Genomic DNA, 22,963 nt, shown 5'->3' on the forward strand with positions numbered 1-22,963 from the left:
CAAACACCTTTGGGATGAATTGGAACGCCGACTGTAAGCCAGGCCTAATTGCCCAACATCAGTGCCCGACCTCACTAATGCTCTTGTGCCTGAATGAAAGAAAGTCCCCGCAGCAATGTTCCAACATCTAGTGGAAAGCCTTCCCAGAAGAGTGAAGGTTGTTATAGCAGCAAAGGGTTGACCAACTCCATATTAATGCCCATGATTTTGGAATACTATGTTTGACGAGCAGGTGTCCACATACTTTTGGACATGTAGTGTAGCTCTTATTGATGTTTTTTTAAATAGTTTTTTTCTTAGTTTATTATTATTTATAAAATGTTTACTTTTTCTCACAAATTTTGTGGTATCCAATTGGTAGTTACAGTCTTGTCCCATCGTTGCAACTCCCGTACGGACTCGGGAGAGGCGAAGGTCGAGAGCCGTGCGTCCTCCGAAACACGACCCAACCAAGCCGCACTGCTTCTTGCCACAATGCCCGCTTAACCCGGAAGCCAGCCGCACCAAGGTGTCGGAGGAAACACTGTACACCTGGCGACCGTGTCAGTGTGCATGCGTCGGGCTGCCACAGGAGTCGCTAGAGCACGATGGGCCAAGGACATCCCTGCCGGCCAAACTCTCCCCTAACCCGGACGATGCTGGGCCAATTGTGTGCCGCCCCATGGGTCTCCCGGTCGCGGCTGGCTGCGACAGAGCCTGGACTCAAACCCAGAATCTCTAGTGGCATAGCTAGCACGACGATGCAGTGCCTTAGACCTCTGCACCACTCAGGAGGTCCTCTTATTTACGTTTTGATTAAGAATGTGTGGTGAGCAGCAGTATGATCAGATCCTTTGTAAGCCAATATGTATTTTTTCCCATTGTCTTTTTAATTTACTTTTGTACAATAAAGTCCTGTTTGTACCACACCCTCTCTTTACTCTACTCTCAGTCCTTAACACTGCACAACGCACACATGTATACAGTAGTACCATACTTACATCTGTCAAGTTACTGTTAAAACACACTTGAATATACCATAAGGTTTATTGTAGCATATCATACAAATCCATCTGTATATACATAATGTACATACACATTTCAGATTATATTACAGTTTCAGAATGCCTATACTGTGGCTATAGCTGGCCTAACTGTTAACATCATCTTGAATTATTCAAAATCCAGTGTTCTTACCTTCAAAACAAAGAAAAAAATTCACCTTACTCAGAAATTAATATTATTAACATTACAATTTCCTTCATTCCTTTTTAATAAGGAACTTTAAACAATCTTGAAACATTTGGTTTCCTTCAATTGAAATGTGTACAAACGTTAAGGCCATCTTGAAGTCATAATGTATTGTTGCAATGACATCTCTAAACTGATGTGTGGGTGCATGTGTGTGTGTGTGTGTGTGTGATATTACAATGTTGTACACAAGCTGGCTCCTACAGTATGTCCACCCAACACTCCATATCTTTGTAAACAGAGACCAGCTATACCCTCAAGCCTGTCCGAATGTAGCTAGTTAGCAGTCCAATTGCATTTTCCAGAAATTCCCCTTGCAAGATTGATGCAATAACAACACAACTGCTCTGGTAGCATTGTTAAGAAATAAAACAAACTAAGGCACTTCTAGGATGAAGATATGGCAGTCGGGCAAATTGGGTAGCAGGTTTGACACGTAGGATACAATGGGAAGAGGGGGAAAAAAAATTACCCAATATTTCAGACTGAAATGGCAGCAATCTTTCACCTCCGCAGAAGACTCAAGACTGTGGATTCACTGGATTGTGTGCAGTGGTGATCTCGTCCTGTACCTTCGCAAGGCACAGTATCCGAGCAAAATAACTTCATATATTCATGTTTATATGATTTGAACACCTACAATGATAAATGGATTACGAGTTTGAGAATAGTATCTAATTTCCCAACACCTGGTTGCACAATAGTGACTTGTTTATAGTCCAATTCAGTTGGCTGGGGAGTGAGATCCACTTCAGGTTAGCTGCACATGTATTGTAGATGATCTCTCATTAGAAGTAGAAGAAGCTGAATGGGAACATGACTGAGATTACATACAGAAGTTTGGCTTTAGATCAAACTAGCCTGAAAGTCTCATCCCCCTTTAACTCTACCCTACCACCACTAACCTCCAAGTTGATGAGGAATGGGCCCAGAAAGTTGGCATTGAAATGGGGGCAAATTGCATAACTTCCCTGCTTTGATCTGGTGCACTGTTTAGTGCAAAAAGCTAAACCTTCAGTCGGATTCTGTCATTGTGAGGTAGTGTTCATCTGAGCCTCAAAGCAAAGCGTTTGTAAAGTGACCTCTGTCTGTGAAGCCCAATGTCCACTGCAGGGGGCATGTCAACACCCACAACTGGCAGAAAAGAGTTCAGCCAAAGCCTGTCTCTGGTTCAACTCAACTTACATTTTGTGTTGAGAATAATCCTTGAAGTAAAAATGTATTTTCAGTCACTACAGGGCACATACACTGTCTGATAAAGAAGAACCTTTGTGTGCAATAGTGTGTATAGTTCCTCCGAATATCTTTTCCCCCAGTGGTAGAATTAGTAAACTACTGATTAATTGTACAGGAAGCTTTGACCTGCGAACTCTCTCTCTGATTCGCTGGTTCAGCACTTTTCAACGATAACATTCTTTTTTGGTGTCCCACAAGCCAAGGCGGCCTATAAAGGAAGCCGCCTGTCTGGAACTACACCTCCCAGCAGCTCCGTTTCTCTGAGGCACGCCTGGTCCTGATTGGCCCTCCAGCCCTACAGCAAACCAGTCCAAAGGTTGTAGCAGGCTGTGTTGATCACAGACTCCAGATGATGGTACATGGACACCAGCTGTGGTGGGGGGCTGCTGCTAGGCTGCGGTTGGGATGGCAACGGCTCCCTAAACACAACCTTGAGGCTCTGGTGGGAGGCAACAAAGATAAATTGAAAATGCCATCTCATGTTATAGCTTATAAGGAATTCATACACAGTATTGGAGAAGCTATTTAATAATATAAATGGCATTTAAAGAGTGAGAGCATAACAAGGGGCAAGCATCACAATTACTCACCGTTTTTCCAGCCTTAGTGTCAAGGAAGACCAGAACAAAGCAGTCAGTGAATTTCTGGTTTAGGACAGCCTGAAAGAGAAAATAATAGAATTGCAGGGCAACTGTTTATTTCAAGCTATAATGACTTACTTAAAATTCCATCCCCCCTATTCCACACAATATAACTTGGAACAAAAATAGGTGACTGCCTACAGTTAATAGATGGACGGGATCTTGTGTTTGAGCTGTTTTAGTCTTTTTCGCTATGGAACAAAAAAGTTATTGTGTGTGTGGTTTGCTAGGGAGGGAGGAAGAGGTTGAGTTTATGTCACCAGCTACAGTACTAGGGCGGAACATCTCCAGAAGAGAAAAAGTCAGGGGGATGTTCTTTTGATCTCAACTCTCTCAATTACCATATTAAGTAGTGAGTAACCTCTTGACACAGAGGAGGAGATGAAAATTCCCCACAAGACTCCCATAATCCCCCTTGAGAACCACGCTTCACATTTTTACACAATGTCAAAACCCTTCTTCCAAACTGCAGATGTCTCACAATTTTACATGTTTGAACAGACCTTTTTTTTTTTTTTTCCTTCCTTCTTCCCACTCAATAGTTATTTTTCTCCCCTGTTACCTATGAAAGTTAGAAGCCTGAGAGAAACAGCTGAGTTTCATTTAGAAAAGTTCAAGGTGACTTGAGGCAGTTCCTTATAACGGATTAGTCCAGTAGAACTGAACAAAAATATAAAAACGCAACAATTTCAACAATTTTACTGAGTTACAGTTCATATAAGGATATCAGTCCATTGAAATAAATTCATTAGGCCCTAATCTATGGATTTCACATGACTGTGAATACAGATATGCATCTGTTGGTCACAAATACCCCCCAAAAATAAAAAGGTAGGGGCATGGATCAGAAAACCGGTCAGTTTCTGGTGTGACCATCATTTCGTCATGCAGCGCGACACATCTCCTTCACATGGAGTTCATCAGGCTGTTGATTTTGGCCTGTGGAATGTTGTCCCACTCCTCTTCGATGGCTGTGCGAAGTTGCTGGAAATTGGCGGGAACTGGAACACGCTGTTGTAAACCTCAATCATGCTTAATGGTTGACATGTCTGGTGAGTATGCAGGCCACGGAAGAACTGGGACATTTTCAGCTTCCAGGAATTGTGTACAGATCCTTGCAACATGGAGCCGTGCGTTATCATGCTGAAACATGAGGTGATGGAAGCAGATGAAAGGCACAGCCATGGGCCTCAGGATCTTGCCCTCGATAAAATGCAATTGTGTTGGTTGTCCGTAGCTTATGCCTGCCCATACCATAACCCCACCGCCACCATGAGGCATTCTGTTCACAACATTGACATCAGCAAACCACTCGCCCACACGACGCCATACATGCTGTCTGCCATCGGTACAGTTGAAACCGGGATTCATCTGTGAAGAGCACACTTCTCTAGCATGACAGTGGCAATCGAAGGTGAGCATTTGCCCACTGAAGTCGGTTACAACGCCGAACTGCAGTCAGGTCAAGACTCCCGGGGAGGATGACAAGCACGCAGGTGAGCTTCTCTGAGACGGTTTCTGGCAGGCTGTGCAGAAATTCTTCATTGTGCAAACCCACAGTTTTATCAGCTGTCCGGGTGGCTGGTCTCAGACGATCCCGCAGGTGAAGAAGCCGAATGTGGGCTGGCGTGGTTACACGTGGTCTGCGGTTGTGAGGCCCGGTTGGACGTACTGCCAAATTCTATAAAACAACATTGGAGGCAGCTTATGGTAGAGAAATTAACATTAAATTATCTGGGAACAGCTCTGGTGGACATTCCTGCAGTCAGCATGCCAAATGCACTCTCCCTTTAAAACTTGAGACATCTGTGGCATTGTGTTGTGTGACAAAACTGCCCATTTTAGAGTGGTCTTTTATTGTCCCCAGCACAAGGTGCACCTGTGCAATGATCATACTGTTTAATCAGCTTTTTGATATGCCACACCTGTCAGGTGGATGGATTATCTTGGCAAAAGAGAAATGCTCACTATCAGGGATGTAAGAATATGTGGCCACAAATTTTAAGAGAAGTCATCTTTTTGTGCATATGGAACATTTCTGGGATCTTTTATTTCAGCTCATGAACCATGGGACCAACACTTTACATGCTGTATTTATATTTTTGTTCAGTATAAAAAGTTAACCGTCAAAATCCATTGAAATCAAATAGGGGACGGAGGGAGGAAATTCATTTTGGGATATTACACAGAGTGATATTGTATTTGTCTTGAATGCATATAATAAACAGTGGAGTCCAATGACTGAGCTATGGGAACTTTGATAGAGGCACCCGGTGGTTTTGATGTTGTTGAGTGCAGTGTCATGATACAGCAGATGGAATAATATTGAATGTGGAGTAGAGAACAGGGGATAATTCATTTGCTTAGTGGGGTGCTTATATTCTGGGTCACATTGAATCAGCTGGAGGTGCAGTAGCTGGTGGTGCTGTAGTCCAGTGGTTCATGAACAAATGCAATTGTTTTTGTTCTTTTTGAAAGTCAGGCTTTTAACTTACTCTTGAAAGTTGTAATAGTTGAATGCACAAGGTGCAATGTAGAAATTGGGTAGTGCATCATCAGTAGGTTTCCTCTTGTCATGTCAGTCATTGCAGAACATAGAGAGCTATTTATATATTGTCAGAAATGGGGGGGGCACCTCATAATATACTGGGATGGGCTGTGTTCAGTGGGGAGAAAGGTTTTGATACGTTTTCCATTGCAGATTTTGCTACGTGTGCCCTACTGAACATGACCCTGATTTAGTGGTGGTTGAGCTCTGAAGGCCGCACTCTGGAACCTATTTTGACAAACCATTGTACTGTACTGTAATTGTGGAGTTGTAGTTTTTACATGTTCTTGTAGTGTTTATATTATATACACGTTATATTAGTGGTTTTGTTCTTACCAGATACTGAATGCCACTGCCATCAAAGTGTCGGCAGCTCTGAGGGAAGCGAGTCAGCAGCACTTTGATCAGACTCTGGTACCAGCTGGGACTCATGGTTAGGAAACAGTCCTGGAACCGAGAGAGAGGACACAAAGCTTTTAAAAAAGTGTTATTGTTCAACATTTCGACCTGAAAGTATTCATCAGGCTCCTGAACAGACAAAGAAACGGCTTGACCCTACCAGTTACCACCCACATACAAAACCGCTTCTGCTGCATAAGAACTATTGCTAAAACTGGAGGAACAATTAGCCTACACACACTGACAAAGTATACATTAGGAATTAAGATAAAAGTAAAAGATCTTTCAAAGTCTTCTAGATATTACCTTCCAAAAATAAAGAACGCAGAAATAGTACACATCCAATTACTAAGCTGGCTTTGAATCTAAAATGTATAAAACATTTCTTGGCTGAGAATCTGTGATTCCCTGGCATACATTATGAACCGCAGCAGTTGATGCAGGCAGAGTAGAGGATCGGGAGGGGAGGCGAAGCAGGGGGGCTGAGCTGTAGGCAGCTTTTCAACGGCGACCCCTGCAATGCTGTAGATCCTACTCAGTTCTCAATGTGCATACTTTACTACACACTCTTAATCTGTTCTCTCAGCTCGCTGGCAGCGAAGTTTCCATTCCACTTCTTTATCACACGGACATATAAATAGTATGTTTGGGTTTTTAAATTAGGACTTTTCTGTTGATAATTGCTGAGATCACCGTGGGTATTATCTTGGAAGAGGGCAGCTCTTTACTGTAGCTATACCTCCACACTAAATTGAAGTGTACATCTTTTACTACATAATGATATAGGTATATATATATATAGATATATATATAGATATATATATAGAGATATATATATATATATATATATTATATATAACTTAAAAATGAAAAAAAAGGCTGCTCTCTACTGTCCCAAATGGCACCCATTGCCTATATACTAGGAAATAGGGTTTGGGAAGCATCCCATGCTAACATCCTAGTCAGAATGAATACCTTCTGAACATTGGGCTTCTGAGCATCGAGAAGCTTCAACCTCATGACGGATTTGATTATAGTTTTAGTTCATCTTTAAAGAGACATCATTCAAATGACATTTTATTTGTTACTAGCAAAGAGTACCAGACACATTCTATATGCAGTTCAATTTGGTTTAAAATCTATTTTGAAGCTGGGGATCACATGTAGCCAGAGTAGACCTCTGGTAGCTGAGCGCAATCCCCTAGTTGTGAGCAGCATGTAGACTTCTGACATGCCCAGAGGGTAAGGGGGTATAAAACGAACTCACAGGTTGCATCCCAAATGGTACCCTATTCCCTAAAATGGTGCACTACTTTTGACCAGAGCGCACGGTCCATGGTCAAAAGCAGTTAACTATATAGGGATGTAACCATAGAATAGATCAAATATGACATTGACACAGTGGAGTAGCTACAGGTAATCACAATGCACATATCTGCATTGACAGCACTATCCTTATGTTGCAGTCACTGTAAAGCTTGTGTAGTTAATATATGGAGGATACGGCCTGGTCTTGGCTCCATTCTCTACCTGCTCCCCGTCTCGGCTCTGATGGGATGAGCTGCTGCGGTGCACTGTGTGAAGGCTCTAAGACTTGAAGGAACTGTCAGTCACACAGTGAGGAGCCCAGTAGCCCACAACCACTGGATCAGGAAAAGTATGGGGGCTTTTAGAGGGAGCCTGTGATTATCAGGATTCCTTTCTCCATGGATTACGTACCGTGTTTCTCTCCTGTTCGACACGCACAAGAAACATGTGCGCGCACACACACACACACACACCTCTCTCTGTGATTATCACTATTCATCCAAGGATGCTGTGGAGTCGTTCCTTGTCATTTCAGCAAGCCACGACACCCACCATCTCAGATTGTTCTGAAATTCTTTCTGTAGTTAGAAACAGCTAAGATTGGCATTTCTGCATTTCTTTTTTTTTTTCATTTTATTTCTTTCATTTTATTTCATCTCAGAGACATTAAGCGAATTGATTGCACTCAAATTGGCCACTTTTATTTCTAGGATTCAGATCCAATAAATATAGTAGCCAACATCTGATTTGTACCAAACTTTTCCTACCAATGAGTAAAACCTGAGGAATCCCCCCAAAAATGTCAAAAAGACCCCCCCACCCCATGCCAATCCAATCCCACCCCAACAACCAGTATCAATTCTTTATGTTTGACAAGTAGTATGAAGCTGCGGTGAGGAGTATTGCTTCTCCATACTATGTAATGTATTCCCTGTGAATCTGGTGATTTGTTTTCCCTCTTTCCAGAGAAATTAGTAATTGAAGTCGCTTGCATTATAAACCATAAAGTAGTGCGAAAGTACCAGGACGCTTCTGTTCCTGTTATACCGCCACACTCATCCATTGTGCTGGTCTCATTTTACAACTTTGGGTAGAAAACCAATTAGGGCTGTCCCCGACTAAAATTAAATCTTGGTCGACCTGAGAGTCATCCTGTTCTTTCGACCAATCGATTGGCCCATATATAGGCAGTCACACCCTATGTGTTTGAATAAAATAAACTACATATGCAGCGAGCTTGTCTGATGCTTTAACCGTACTGTTTGATGACATAATTAAGACACAGTGTTTTGCTATTGTAATGGTATTAGGTTGTATGGGTTTAATGGTAAATTCCACTAATCACAATACATGCAGTGCTTTCAGAAAGAATTCACACCCCTTGACTTTTTCCACATTTAGTTGTGTTACAAAGTGGGATTAAAATGGATTTGTAATTTTTTTGTCAACAATCTACATAAAATACTCTGTCACCCTAACCCTAACCCATAAAAAAATAAATCACAATATCTATTCAATCCCCTGAGTCAATACATGTTAGAATCACCTTTGGTAGCGATTACAGCTGTGAGTCTTTCTGGGTAAGTCTCTAAGAGCTTTCCACACCTGGATCGCAAAACATTTGCCCATTATTCTTAAAAAAATTCTTCAAGCTGTGTCAAGTTGGTTGGTCATCGCTAGACAGCCATTTTCAAGACTTGCCATAGATTTTCAACCCGATTTAAATCAAAACTGTAACTAGGCCACTCAGGATTACTTAATGTTGTCTTGGTAAGCAACTCAAGTGTTTATTTGGTTTTGTGTTTTAGGTCATTGTCCTGCTGAAAAGGTACATTTGTCTACCTGTGTCTGTAGTTACTCAAAACCATTGTGTAATTGGAGCAGGGTACTTGAAACTAAGTATAACAAAGAATCATTTGAATTATTGGAGCTCTGAAGAAAGGCCTTTATTTTACAAAGCCAACAGGTGAAGGAAGGCTATATCATTAACAAACTTCTGGGTTAAAGTTTTTTTTTTTGTTATTGCAGAAGATAATCTGTTCTCAGTAATTTACAGGCAACTATATGAAATGTGTCCATCTAACAAGCACAAGAGGCTAGCAGGAAACTCTACAACACTGACACAATGCAGACTTGTCTACCTCCAGAGGTACTTAGCCAAATCCAAATCACCACTGGAACGCAATAGCCTAATATGGACATGAGGTGATACTGGAAATTAGGCTATTGAAAAGAATACATATGTACAGCTGACTGGAACCATCCAATCTCTCTGAACGGCTGCACAATCCAATCAGTGACCGGATGCGTTTTAATGATGGGTGTAGATGGCTCTATAATAATTATGCCTCTCGCTGTGTGTGTACAGTAGGGTGCTGATGGGCGTTTGAGATGTTTCCTAAACAGGAAGAGCAGCAAACAGATGCTGTCAAATCAACACAGCAGCTACTGCTAAGGGCAATAAGCGAATAGAGGCGACACAAACGACCTGAGAAAGACACGTTTCATCATACATCACTGCACATCTGAGTGAGTCAGTGAGGGAGGAGGGTTTGTGTGTAAACAGGAAAGCAAGGTCAGGGTCAATCCTTGAAAAGTAAATGAGGAAAATTGAGTACTGGAATTTCAGCTTATTTCCTAAATTGACTGAATAGAAATGGAATGGACCCCGACCCCGCAGGAAAGACATGATCAATATGAAGTATGGCGGTGAGGTGAGGTGGGGTGGTGTGAAGTGAGGTGGTGTGAGGTGAGGTGGAGTGAGGTGGTGTAAGGTGAGGTGGTGTGATGTGAGGTGGTGTGAGGTGAGGTAGTGTGAGGTGAGGTAGTGTGAGGTGGTGTGAGGTGAGGTAGTGTGAGGTGGTGTGAGGTGGTGTGAGTCGAGGTGGTGTGAGGTGAGGTGGTGTGAGGTGATGTGGTGTGAGGTGAGGTAGTGTGAGGTGAGGTGGTGTGAGGTGAGGTAGTGTGAGGTGAGGTAGTGTGAGGTGAGGTGGTGTGAGGTGAGGTAGTGTGAGGTGAGGTGGTGTGGTCTGTACTGGAGTGAGGTAGTGTGTTCTTTACCAGCTGTGGGTCGATCTCCTCTACAGATTGACTCTGCACAGCATTGAGGAGCTCCTCCAATTCGCTGAAGGACAGTTTGCTCAGCTTGAGCTTGTCCATGGCCAGGTGATGGTGTTCACCGTGGAACAGTCTCCTCCACAGATTATCCCTGCGACAGTGGGCCATGGCCTGCTCCACGCTCGCCTGGATCTGCCTCCGTGCACAGCCCACCTGGACGGATGACTGAGTCAATTTATTTGACTAATTTAAAATACATTGCCTATAATTTCATGTATATGCCACATTGGCAATAACTACTAAGTAAATATATCGGTACACTGATTTATTTAGTTATGCTAACATAGTAACCTATGCCTTTTTTATAGAAATGAACCAAGTATGAAATAGTAACCTACAGTTTCTTCATCCATGTGAGTACAATATTACACATATTAAATAGTTCAAGATTAAAAACACAATTAAGTTCTAGCAGTCCTGGAGAACCCTACCTCCTGATTGAGTAGAGGGAACAGAGGAGAGGGGTAGAGGAGTCCCTGGGCCCCAGACCCAGACCTCCGGCGGCCAGTCAGGGGGTAAAACTCGTTCCCATCGCTGGGGGTAGAGATGGCGTTGTCTGGGGTTGCAGGTGGGGTCTCCTCCCAGAGGTCTGGTTCAGGGTCCCGTGCCCCGCCCGGTTCTGTCCCTCTCTCAGGGGGAACCTTTCCTCCCAGGTCGCGGGCCTCTCGGTGTATCTGGGGAAGCTTTTTGAAGCGCCGCATGTCAGCAGTAAGCCGGGGGAACAGCTCTCGCTGACTGGTCATGATCACGTAGTAACGCAGCCTGAACCATTAACACACGCATGGACACACACGGATTGAAAAGACAGTCAAGTCACTGTCAATGCAGTGCAATAAACCTCTCACATACACAGAGATATTGGTACAATACACCGCTTCATGTTGTGTAACCTACTGTACAGAATACTAACCTACTGTTTTCAATAGCAACCTACTGTACGAAATTGTAACCTACAAAATTGTAACCTTTCCCCAATTTTCAAAGAAAAACATTTCCCCACAGGATTTCAGAGGATTGAAAAAGGGGAAATGGGATACCTAGTCAGTTGCACAACTGAATGTTATTCAACCAACACGTCTTCCTCATTTAACCCATGCCCTCTGAACCAGAGATGTGCGGGTGGCTGCCTTAAATCGACGACCTCGTCATCGGCGCCCGCTGTTGGGGGTTAACTGCCTTGCTCAAGTACAAAAAGAGAGCAACATGGTTTTCACCACATGTACACCCTGGTCTAACCCGTCTGACTAGGAGTAATTACTTCCCCCATCCATTGTGTGATATTTATACAACGGGTGGGTCTAATCACGGATGCTGATTGGTTAAAACCGCATTCCAGCCGGTGTCTATACCACAAGTTACCACCGGCTAAATCTATGACGTTAAAATGCCCGTTGACTCTGTTCCATCTGACTGCGCACTCCACTGTCCCATCAGCCCAGCCAGGCAATTTATAAACTAGATCTACACTGGACCTCAGCAGATGTCTCTCTCCCTCCGACTGCTCCTCAAATGGAGCGGCATTGTGACACACCAGCAGGGACACGTCAAAATCGTCATGGTGACGCAGGCCTTCCAGGTCCTTGTAAGAGCCCGAGCTAGAGGAGAAGAATAGGTCATGAATAATGTATATTTTAAAGTCGCGGAGGTGTGCGTGTGTGTGTGTCCATAAGCCTACCTGTTCCAAAGCGCCACCAGAGCGTACTCATGCAGGTCGGAGCTGGGTGGCGCTCCCTTCTTGCCTTCGCTGGTCATTGCAACCTTGGACATGCGAAGGGGCTTCATGCCGTAGGTGCCAGCGTGGTCAGTGATGTAGTTATACAGCTGGTGGGCTGTGATCATTCCCGTAGAGATAGAGAAACTCCCTGACAGACAGACAGACAGACAGACAGACAGACAGACAGACAGACAGACAGACAGACAGACAGAATGAGCTCACTGACAGGACATAGGCCTAGATTCAACCCAACACAGATTAATAACCTACGCACAGTGACATACATTCAAAGGCAATTTCCCAGATGTCAACGGAGATCACATGTGAAAGTCAAATCGCAAAGCACAGGTGGTTTATGTTAAAGCACAGTCTTAACCATGTTCCTACTGCTGGGACTCATTTTCGTATCAACACCAGGGTCTACTTGTTTAGGTGGGCTGGGTCAGACTCACCCTGGAAGACGTGATTGCGTCCGAACTTGGGGATGTCAGGGTGATGAGCTATGAAGTCCTCCAGGAAGCCGGTCAGCTGGTATCCCTGCCGCAGGGTCATGTGACAGCCCACCAGGTACTGGTGCACCACCCGCAGGTGGAAGTCATAGCTGAACGAGTGCACGTGCATCAGGTCACGCACCTTATCACACTCCTCTGTGAACAGCATGGAGAGCTGGAGGAGAGGGAGAGAGAGAGAGAGAGAGGGGGCGATACAGTGTAGACACTCACTACCGAGTTCTTTAAGGGCTGCGGGGATGGGATTGAATGGGATACACCACACAAACACAGTCGCACGGACATGCGCACACGCACGGATGCGCGTGCGCACGCACACACACACACACAATGGAACCTACCAATCACCTAGTCCAGAGGAAGAAGATCCCCATGACCTACCCTACCCAGCATTCTTAGCATCCTCAGATCATGACCTTAAACCCTTTTTTCAAGTCGATACATTCACAAAATCATCTGAATTCTCCTGGATTAAAATCAAGCCAGCATTGGCAGTATCATATGCACAATTCAATGTTTTATAATAACGTTTCTAAAGTTAGGCCCAGCTCCTCTCTCTCTCTGCATTGCTATCTGTCTAGTGTCTAATAGTTATAGCAGCCCCATTAAACTGTTGTCTACAGCCATTGTCTGTCTGTCTGTTGTATCCATCCAATCTGTGGCAGCATGCACTTAAAGTGCTTATACCGCAACGCTACTCCCAACCCTCCTTTGCGAGAGCCTTTTGTAAGCAACTGTGATATCAATCAACTTCACAATTGTATATCTTATTTAATTAAATCCAACATCAAAGCGGAGGCTCACAAAAGCATTAATGGCAAAATGCAAATGATGGCGGTGAGCGGCTGGAGCTTGCAGTGATTACTACACAATAACAGGAGCTAGGGTTCCCGGGAGGGGTGTTCGGAAGGGGAAGGGGGTAAACGCTATTACTGCTGCTGCTTTCATCTTGACCCTTTGCCTGGAACAGGTCTTGTCAAATCCAAGAGTCAGGGGAAAAATAACAACACTCCGTTTTCATTTAATGCCAGCACTAGTCTAGATGCATATAGTACATTACACATCAAGATAAAGTTATTTTTCTCTCCTTTCACCATCTCTCTGATAAAGTGAACACTTTGAACCGGACTTTGCCATGTTATTTTGTGTTAGGGCAGACACCTTCAATAAAAAAATTCTAAATAACATTTCCGTACAGACGGTGGAAGAGATTGAAGTCTAGAAGTAGTGGAGTAATGTCAGAAGTTCGGAACGGGACGGTACAGAGCAGTTTAGTAGTTAAATGGTTCTGTTGGTCAGTGTTCCCCAATTGTAGCTGGAGAGATCTGGAGCCTAATTACTTGGAACCTCTGACCCCTGAGTCCACAGGGCAGCGGAAGCTATTAGGAGTGCAAACGTCCCTTTAGCACTCAAACCACAGAGACACAATATAACACGGTTTAATTCTGTGAGTGGAACAACACGTTTATTAGGGACCTTTTAACATCAACACCGTGGATTCATTTCTCAGCCAATCATATCTAAAAAGTATTTTGGGTATACTTTTGAAACTTGCTGGTATCTTTAACTTAGTGTTAATGCTACACACCTTTCAAACTGTTCATACGTGCTAGCAAAGAGGTGAAAGTATATTACTTAGTTGAGGTGAAAGTATATAACTTAGTTGAAAAGTCAATTATCGGTATATATATCAAAGCTCTTTTCTAATACAAAGAGACACTTCACATTACAACAACGACAGAGGATGACAGCGGATTAGTGATGCAAAAAAAATAGATACCGAGAGGATTCTTAATTATCGGGGCCATCCAGGAAGCAGAGAAATGACATCAGAGTAGATTGGAGCAGAGAAAGAGCGAAATGGAAGGCAGGGCCAGACAGGGCCATGATTTGAGCCCATCAGAAGGCTTGAAGAAGAAGATCCCAGATCTTTGGACCGATGGGTCACCAACCCGCAAGACCCCACACTAGGTGACATGAAGTTTCAACAACTAAACGTGCTAAAAGAAATCACAAACAGATGCTTGAAGACGACATGGAAGTCAGAAGACAGAAGGACAGACGGTAACAGTAGGCATTCTGCAGAACAAGCAGCATTTAGGCTAGTCTATTCACCAGCTGCATGACAAAACACAGACGGATACAGAAGTAGCTCAGAGGGAGGGGCAAAATGACCCACAGATAGACAGCGAATCACAGCGCAGCATCGCCCAGGCCTGTTTGCCCCAGCAGTAAAATGGAGATGTAGATTGAGACAGGAGTCAGGCAACCCCAAAGACAACAGAGTCTAGAGGACTGAGATAAACCCAAGAGTCACAACAGAACAGACATGTAGGGAAGTCAAAAGCTCCACCAGGCTGCACTGATGATTGAATCTATTCTATCAGACAGATGAATCCGTCACAATTCCACACAGAGACAGAGAGAGACAGAGAGACAGAGAGAGAGAGAGAGAGAGAGAGAGAGAGAGAGAGAGAGAGAGAGAGAGAGAGAGAGAGAGAGAGAGAGATGGAGAGGCAGAAAGAGAGGGAGGCGGAGAGAAAAATAGCACAATAGGGAAAGGGAAAGAGAGAGGAAGAGAGAGAAAGAAAGAGGGATACTGTAGATTGAGAGAGAGAGAGAGAGAGATCAGGGGCCATGGCAGCAAGCAGAGGAAAGAGGAGGGGGTGGAGCCTGATTGGTGGAAGACACCCCGCCCCCTAAGGGTTCTGGGACATACCGCAGAGTCAGAGACCGGTGTGGCGTCAGGGAACGGCTTGAGACGGAGAGGTTTGGTGAGGAGGGAGCCCTGATGGAGAGAGGATATGAGATGGGACTAGACAGACACAGAAACATACACACACAAAAGGAAAAGAAATGGACAAACACAGAACAGAGCAAAATACACATTCAAAAGACAACCGTCACAATACTGAGATGTATTACACATGCAAAGACAAATACAAACAAATGTGTTGCTACACACTCACATTAATAAGATTACAATGACATGGAAGAAAGAGGTGACAAGAAGTGACAAATTAGTGGGTGTGTGTGAGCACCAAGCACGAGCAGGTCAGACAGGCCACAAATACAACAGTCAACACCGATGGGAACTGAGGGTGACTGGTGACAGCGTCCAATTATAAACCACACAGACACACACAAAGGCAAACACAGCTGCCCATGAATGTCTCACTCGTCCATTCCAGTGCTTAACTAACACGTCGGCCACCCCGCTGTGCACCGAGACTCTGGAACCACGATGGCTCTTCACAAACTATTTAGCGTGAATAAAAGAGAAAGCCCTCTCTCTTTGTTTACTCAGACTAACATGAATCACTTTGAGCCGTTTAGTAACACTAGTCTGGAGAAAGAACGACGTGGAGGACATTGACACACGGTCCTCTGCCTGTATCACGTTAAATAAACGGTCAACTCACGACCTGAAAACTGATCCATCACAAGAAGGATAAATAGATAGATAGATAGAGATAGAGAGAAAAAGAGCTTTTCACAAAAAGCCTAACAACACAGGAGATCCGGTCAGTCTGTACTCAGCATGCCGTGCCGAGCTGAGCACAGCCAGTAGTCTAGTACATAAAGTCCAGAACAGACCTACCGCTGCTAAGTCCATCTCCATATCTCCCTAGTCCACAGACATGACAGCCCATTAGCTCTGTTCAGAGTAGGTGGGCTGCTGCAGTAGCTAGACACTCACTACACTCTGCCCATTAGTTTACACGGCAAAGCAATTACCAGTGTGAAATATACTGGTTATATTTGAGCACCGGAATATTTCTGAGATCAGAATACCATACATGGCAGGCAATCATTATGAAGAATTGAATAATAAAAAAAGAGCAGAAAATTATATGTTGGGAAGTGAGTCCACTAATTTCTTTCATATAATAAGACAGTTTGACTTAAAAAAGGAAATGGAGGACAGACGGTTTCAAATCCCCTCTCTTGTTAAATATAGTTGTAGGTCATTTCAACAACAAAAACGCTTCGCCGAGTTCCCCACTGTGGTTTTAGTGCTACACCAGTCCTTCATTATTTCATAGCTTCCGGCTTTGAGCACACACATTTAGAAACAAACAAACAAACGTGATTTTTTTTTACTGGAGATGGCTTAATAGTTGTAGATGGCCAGCTGCTGAAGAGAGGCACCTGTTGGGGCTTTCCCTCACTACCAGCAGAGAGACATCTGGAGATGCTCAGCAAACACACAGCAGTCATTTACACACCTTTACATTGAATTACACCCGAGTTTAGAGCAAAGCCTGGATACACTCCAGCTTCATATACAGAGGGAGGGAAAGAGAGAGAGAGGGAGAGAGAGAGAGAGAGGGAAAGAGAGAGAGAGTGGGAGAGAGAGAGAGAGAGGGAAAGAGAGAGAGTGGGAGAGAGAGAGAGAGAGAGAGGGAAAGAGAGAGTGCGAGAGAGGGAAAGTGAGAGAGAGAGAGAGAGAGAGAGAGAGAGAGAGAGAGAGAAAGAGAGAGAGAGTGGGAGAGAGAGAGAGAGAGAGGGAAAGAGAGAGTGCGAGAGAGGGAAAGTGTGAGAGAGAGAGAGAGAGAGAGAGAGAGAGAGAGAGAAAGAGAGAGAGAAGGGAGAGAGTAAACCAGAGTCAACTGTGAGTCCTAGGACATAGATAAAAGGAGGGAGGAACAGAGGGGGGAGGGTTGAGAGAGGGAAGGAGGGAGGGCGAGAAAGAGGGAGAGAGAAAGAGGGGGGGGGAGAGGGACTCACATGAATCACACCATAGCCTGGAGGGGTGTAACTGTTCACCAAACCAACGGTCCGGTAAGTATTGAGGATTTGCGTCACGGTTCGGTTCAGTTTTGGTACACTGGAAAAATGTAATGCCATTCACAATGTTCACTAAGCATTCGCAATGTTCCTTGCATTGTCTGGTGTGACCGGATTGTTATGCTGGGCCTCTCAAGTTTCCACTCTGATGCTGTGTTTGTAACCATGTGGGAGGTGGAATTTACCCGTTCTGAAGTCGTAAATACCAGTTGGATTCATTCATGTGATTTGAACTCATTGAGAAATGGCGATTGGCTAATGGCCAACGAAATGCCAACAATAAATTAAAAGTACAGCTATCATGCTTGTTAAAAAAAAACAAAAAAAAAAACACTTTAATACATTGCTTTTTATAAATAATGTTTTGTAGTTGCATTTAACTGATGAAAATACTGTTATAGAGAAGTGGGTGCTCAGGATGATAAATGAGTTTCCTACTAGTAATTACCAGTTTGAGGGCCGTTCAAGTGGGTTTTTCCCAGTCGAATGCTGTAAATCCCCACTTCCCACTTGGATGCGAACGCACCCCAACACTGCTTCATTCAGTGATAGATGCATACTAAGGGTAATCTGATGGGCTGTCACTGTGAAATTCATTGAAGACTTTGGCTTGCTTATATAGAGCGTGTAATACTTGTTTGCTGAAACGGGTGCAAAAAGAACGTCAGTCACGTGTCTCGGGCATTCTCACAAGGCGCCGAAACCCCCTATTCTCAACCACCGAGAATGGGTGCATATCGGCGGCGATAAACAAAAACCCGAAAAAATATCTGGAATCAGCTGCAGAGGGGAGACGATGTTGTGTTGATTGTTTCTTCGCGTTTCCGTCTTGCTCTGGTATACCGGTGTGATGTCGGCAAAAATGTATTTGAGGTGTTTGCAGATGCATAGCCTGTTCTCGTTGAGCGTGGCGACATACTGTTAACGGTTTATTCCACAGCTCTCTGTCCATCGCGATCTACCGGGAAGCCAAAATGTGGCCAAACTGAAGACTGAAACAGTGACGGAGGATCCTCCAGTTCTGGATCACCCCCCTACCACTCGCCATCGTACAGAACTAGTTCCCGGTTGCCCCTCACAAAAAGACAGTTTGAAACGCGGCAATTAAGATGATTTTGTTTAAAGAGGCAGGCGTACAATACAGCGCAGGCGTAGACTATAGGCCTAATATGTGTACCATTAGACCCCCAAAAGCCGGGGGGGGGGGGGTATAAAGTCATGACGATGATTCCTGAGACGTGGAATCAAGCTGTTGACAAGATCTCATCTCTCACTCCCACCCTCTCTATTCATCCCTCTTTACCCAGCCAACAGGCGTACCTAGAAGGGGCTATGGTCTGGTTAATTTGGCCCTGGCTCTGTGGTCTAACTCATAGCACCAGCGATAAGAGACGCCGTCATGATGTTACCTGAGAGTTGACGGTCTGTCCCATGGGGATGCGGGAACACTCCAGAGCATACTGCTTCACACAGAAGTAACAACCCTGAGAGAAAGAGAGAGAGCGGGAGAGAGAGACAGAGAAAGACCAGACAATTATAGAGGGAGAGAGCGAGAGACAAGGGAAGAAGGAGGAGAGAGAGATTTTAAAGTGCGTATTGTGTGGTGTGGTTACAATGACGACAACAGTTCTAAACTCATCTCCTGACACTGTGAGGGAGGGGGGGGTGTAATACGGAGTGACACAGTGAAAGGGCTAGAGGGAGAGAGAAAGAGAAAGCGGGAGGGAGAGAGAGAGAGGTGGAGGTTTAATATATAGAGAGGTGTGCAGGAGGTCTGTAGGCAACAGTCTCACCTGGAAGGCCAGCTCCATCAGTACGATGCCCCCTGGGAGCGCCCTCTGGAGGTGGTACGCGGTGGTGCCTGACCCTGTGCTCTGCAGAGAAATACAACAGTAACTCAAGAGTTGATGAGGGTGATGGAGGGAATTTTGCGTGTGTGTGTGTGTGTGTGTGTGTGTGTGTGAGAGAGAGTGTGTGAGTGAGATAGAGAGTCAGAGTCAATATATCCCGGTATGCCTTTCAGAAAAAGTGTGTGTGAATAGCCTCATCTCTTGCATCAACACTACTTACCTTTGGGCTGTCCTCACTCCTGGCCTTGTTATAGGAGAAGGACTGCCTCTCTGACGAGAGTGAGCTGAGCATGGCTGCCCGGGCCCTGGCGATGCTGCAGGGAGGAGCAGAGGGAGAGACAAGCAAGGTTAGGGGTGAGGCTGGAGAGACCAACGAGAGAGTGTGTGTGTGTGTGTGTACACGTGTGCGTGCATGCTCCTTTAAGCAGGGGTCCCAGAGACTGGCAACACAAAAGAGTGAATCACCCAGTCAGGGGCCAGAGGATGACAGAGACCGAGAGAAGCAGAAACAGCATCTGCCCAGTGGCTGCTACAGTTCTATCACATCTGTGGCCAGAGGGATGTGGCTATTGGGGGCTAGGATGTGATCACAACACATCTGATGACTAATGGATGAATGAACACTGCTCACAGTTCAGCTCACTGTCACAGAGAGGATCATGGGAGGGAAACTCCGAGAAAGAGGACATTTGCACTGTGTTTTATTGCGTTTTCAATTGTGTTTTTTTATTGTGAGAGATCGGGTGAGTTAGATATCCAATGTATTCATTACACATGGTAAATAAACTTGAAACTTGAGCTAGTATGGTGCTGAAAAATTATAAGTGTGTAGCGATTTGAGGACCACTGGGCTCCCACTGAGACAAGACGTACCTGCGTGCGGGGGACTGTGGCCGGACCTGGACCAGGATGAAGCCCATGCTCTGAAGGTACTGGACATACTGCTGTAGGAAGGTGTTAGAGATGTCCTGCAGCCAGGGCTCCTCTCTCAGCCGGCTAGGCAGCATATCAGCTGAGTCCGTACTGTAGCTACGGTCCCTGCCAGATGCCGTGGAGTCACTGGAGCAGTGGCGCTTCTGAAGAGGGGGAGAAGAGAGGGGAGAGGGGGAGAGGAGGGGTGAAAATCTAGGTTTCTGGTTGAAGGATTTCAGAGGTTTCTGGTTGAAAGGTTGTTGAATGATTGCTGCTTGTTCCCCTCCTGTTCTCAGAAATTCTCCAAGTTTGGGATGGTTTCCAAGATTTTATATTTAAAAGGGCATCTTTCAAAAGTAAGAAAGAAGTGAAAAACCATATGAGGAGATTGTGTGTTGGAGCCCCAAGGGAAAGCAGCCATGGTTGCTGTACCTTGACCTGTTGAGTTTGGACAATCTGCTCTTCTTGGATCTGCTTCCTGAACACGGGGTCAAAGAGCAGAGGGGTGGCGCAGTAGTGCACTAGCCTGGACGACTGCTTCAGAGTGTCCAAGTCCACCACCTGTGGAAAGTAAGGAAACATCTCTTTGTGGTCCTTCGAGTCGGATGTGAATTCTTCCTAGTATATATACACACCAAAAGCCCCAGAATGTTAATACACACACGCATGCACGCGCACACACACGACAGATCCTGAGTGGCGCAGCGGTCTACGGCACTGCATCGCAGTGCTAGAGGCGTCACTACAGAACCGGGTTCGATCCTAGGCCGTTATCACAACCGGCCGTGATCGGGAGTCCCATAGGGCGGCGCACAATTGGCTCAGCGGCGTCCGAGTCAGGTGAGGGTTTGGCCCGTGGGTAGGCCAGCATTGTAAATAAGAATGTGTTCTTAACTGACTTGCATAGTTAAATAAAGGTTAAATACATATATATATATATTTTTTTACAACACACACACAGCCACCTACCCACCGTCGCAACCACTGAGATCAACGTCCGTTTTTTCTAATGACACAATCAAAACAGTCTACTAAACGTTACGCCGACAATGCAGCTAACGGGCGCAGTACAGAGGAATCTGACTGGTTAAACATTACGGGTCATCTTATCCAGTAATTCATCTGTTGCCTTCTTATAAATCACTCTCATTGACACAACTATCTTCCCTGTGCAGCCTGAAGATGGAGATGAAGATAGGACTGTGTCTGTGTGTGTGTGTGTGTGTGTGTGTGTGTGTGTGTGTGTGTGTGTGTGTGTGCGCTCAAGCTCCTCCATTGTCTTTAGTAAAAGTCCCTTCTGTCCTGCGTGCGTCAGCAACGGGCCAAATAAACAGGGCCATTAACCCTGCCCCAAGGCATTCTGGGAGCTCTATTGTAGTCTGGTCTGAGCAGGTATCAGGAAGGAGACAGGAAGACAGTCTCACACACGTGTGTGTGATAGAGGAGGGGAGGGGAGACAGACAGAAGACAACACCGTCTGTTGAGCTGATGTGATCTCCTCTCATATCTAATCCATCACGTCAGTGATCGAGTCGGGAATCCACGGGCGGGCCCGGCAGGCAGATCTGAGGAGACCTAAGGGGCCAGTGAAGGGAGATGGGTCCCCCCACTGCGGATGGACCAAGGCAGCCAGCCAGCCAGCCATCTGACTGGGCAGTAATGGATGAGCCTGCTCTGGTGAGGGGTAACTTACTGAGAGGGAGTAGGAGCGTACACAGGGAACACAGACAATGTCATCATCAGGCACCAGCTCAATAGACAAGAGTCTAATTGGGACTGACTACTGTTGGTGTCTTTTTGTGTTACTGTTTATACTGTAACCAGCAGTTATTTAGACTGTTGTTTTCATCCATCTTCCTTTTATGATGAAGGTAGCTGGGGGAAACACCCGCACCACATTGCAGTTTTGTGAAATGAGTGTTTCAAAAACATGAACGAATGTCAAAACACACTTGATTTTTTTTCTCTCCCATTGATACTGTACGCTGCGCCGGTGTGTTCCAGAGATGTGCGGTCTGTGACCATGATGTAATTTTGGGTAACGATTAGTTGTCACGCAAACGATCACGGCATTGTCATAATTGTAACGCGTCTTCGAAAATTCGCTGCGATTTACCTACTGAACACAACACAGCTTTGGTGACACCCCTATCTCAACTAAGCCTCTCTTCCTAACCGTGCTCTTCTGCTCTTAAAACTTGACCCTATTCATGTCAAAAATGTAAGTCTATCTAATTGAATATAAAGCTAAATCCCCCCCTCACCTAAAATGAATGCATGAAGACGATTATCACACCTTATTTTTGTTACAGGTTATTGTCCATAATTGTTGTGATTGTATGATTATTGTGACAGCCCTAGCTGCCTGTCAAGATCTTGCAGTGCCTCTGATGACAGCACTGGTGGGCTTGTGCTCGTGAGTCCCAGGATACCTACAATGATATGAAGTCTACTGTCCCACAATGCCTGCTAGAATATCAACTTAAGAGTTACCGTCTCTCGTTAAGAGCTGCTCAAATGCTCCAGCTGGCAAACTTTGTAAATGAGTTGCACTATTGAAAATGGGGACTACTTAAAAAATAATCTCAGATTTATTTCTCCGTGCCAAATTCACAGAATACTAAAACATGGCAATAGTTAAATATACATCAATTAGCTACAGTGCAGAAATAAAGTTCAGACAACCATTTGCACCCACATGCAAATGT

General features: G+C 44.8%; 1 protein-coding gene across 5 annotated transcripts in view; it reads right to left on the minus strand.

Annotated features, from left to right (window-relative positions):
* Positions 1 to 993: 993 nt before the first annotated feature.
* Positions 994 to 22,963, minus strand: part of LOC115192317 (KICSTOR complex protein SZT2) — a 114,161-nt gene continuing 92,191 nt past the window's right edge. For 3 of the 5 annotated variants that reach the window (XM_029750676.1, XM_029750677.1, XM_029750674.1), the window contains 14 exons: positions 20,688 to 20,816; positions 20,217 to 20,419; positions 19,564 to 19,657; positions 19,287 to 19,367; positions 18,903 to 18,977; positions 15,422 to 15,517; positions 12,646 to 12,859; positions 12,155 to 12,341; positions 11,952 to 12,074; positions 10,911 to 11,241; positions 10,423 to 10,632; positions 5,992 to 6,102; positions 3,057 to 3,125; positions 994 to 2,905 (listed from right to left, as the gene is read on the minus strand). In XM_029750676.1, the coding sequence (XP_029606536.1) occupies positions 2,762 to 2,905; positions 3,057 to 3,125; positions 5,992 to 6,102; positions 10,423 to 10,632; positions 10,911 to 11,241; positions 11,952 to 12,074; positions 12,155 to 12,341; positions 12,646 to 12,859; positions 15,422 to 15,517; positions 18,903 to 18,977; positions 19,287 to 19,367; positions 19,564 to 19,657; positions 20,217 to 20,419; positions 20,688 to 20,816 (2,067 nt within the window). In that variant the 3' untranslated portion in view covers positions 994 to 2,761. The remainder of the gene's footprint in view (positions 2,906 to 3,056; positions 3,126 to 5,991; positions 6,103 to 10,422; positions 10,633 to 10,910; positions 11,242 to 11,951; positions 12,075 to 12,154; positions 12,342 to 12,645; positions 12,860 to 15,421; positions 15,518 to 18,902; positions 18,978 to 19,286; positions 19,368 to 19,563; positions 19,658 to 20,216; positions 20,420 to 20,687; positions 20,817 to 22,963) is intronic. The other 2 variants (XM_029750675.1, XM_029750678.1) reach the window with 2 other exon arrangements.

Source organism: Salmo trutta, chromosome 4, assembly GCF_901001165.1.
Source record: "Salmo trutta chromosome 4, fSalTru1.1, whole genome shotgun sequence".
NCBI classification, from domain to species: domain Eukaryota; kingdom Metazoa; phylum Chordata; class Actinopteri; order Salmoniformes; family Salmonidae; genus Salmo; species Salmo trutta.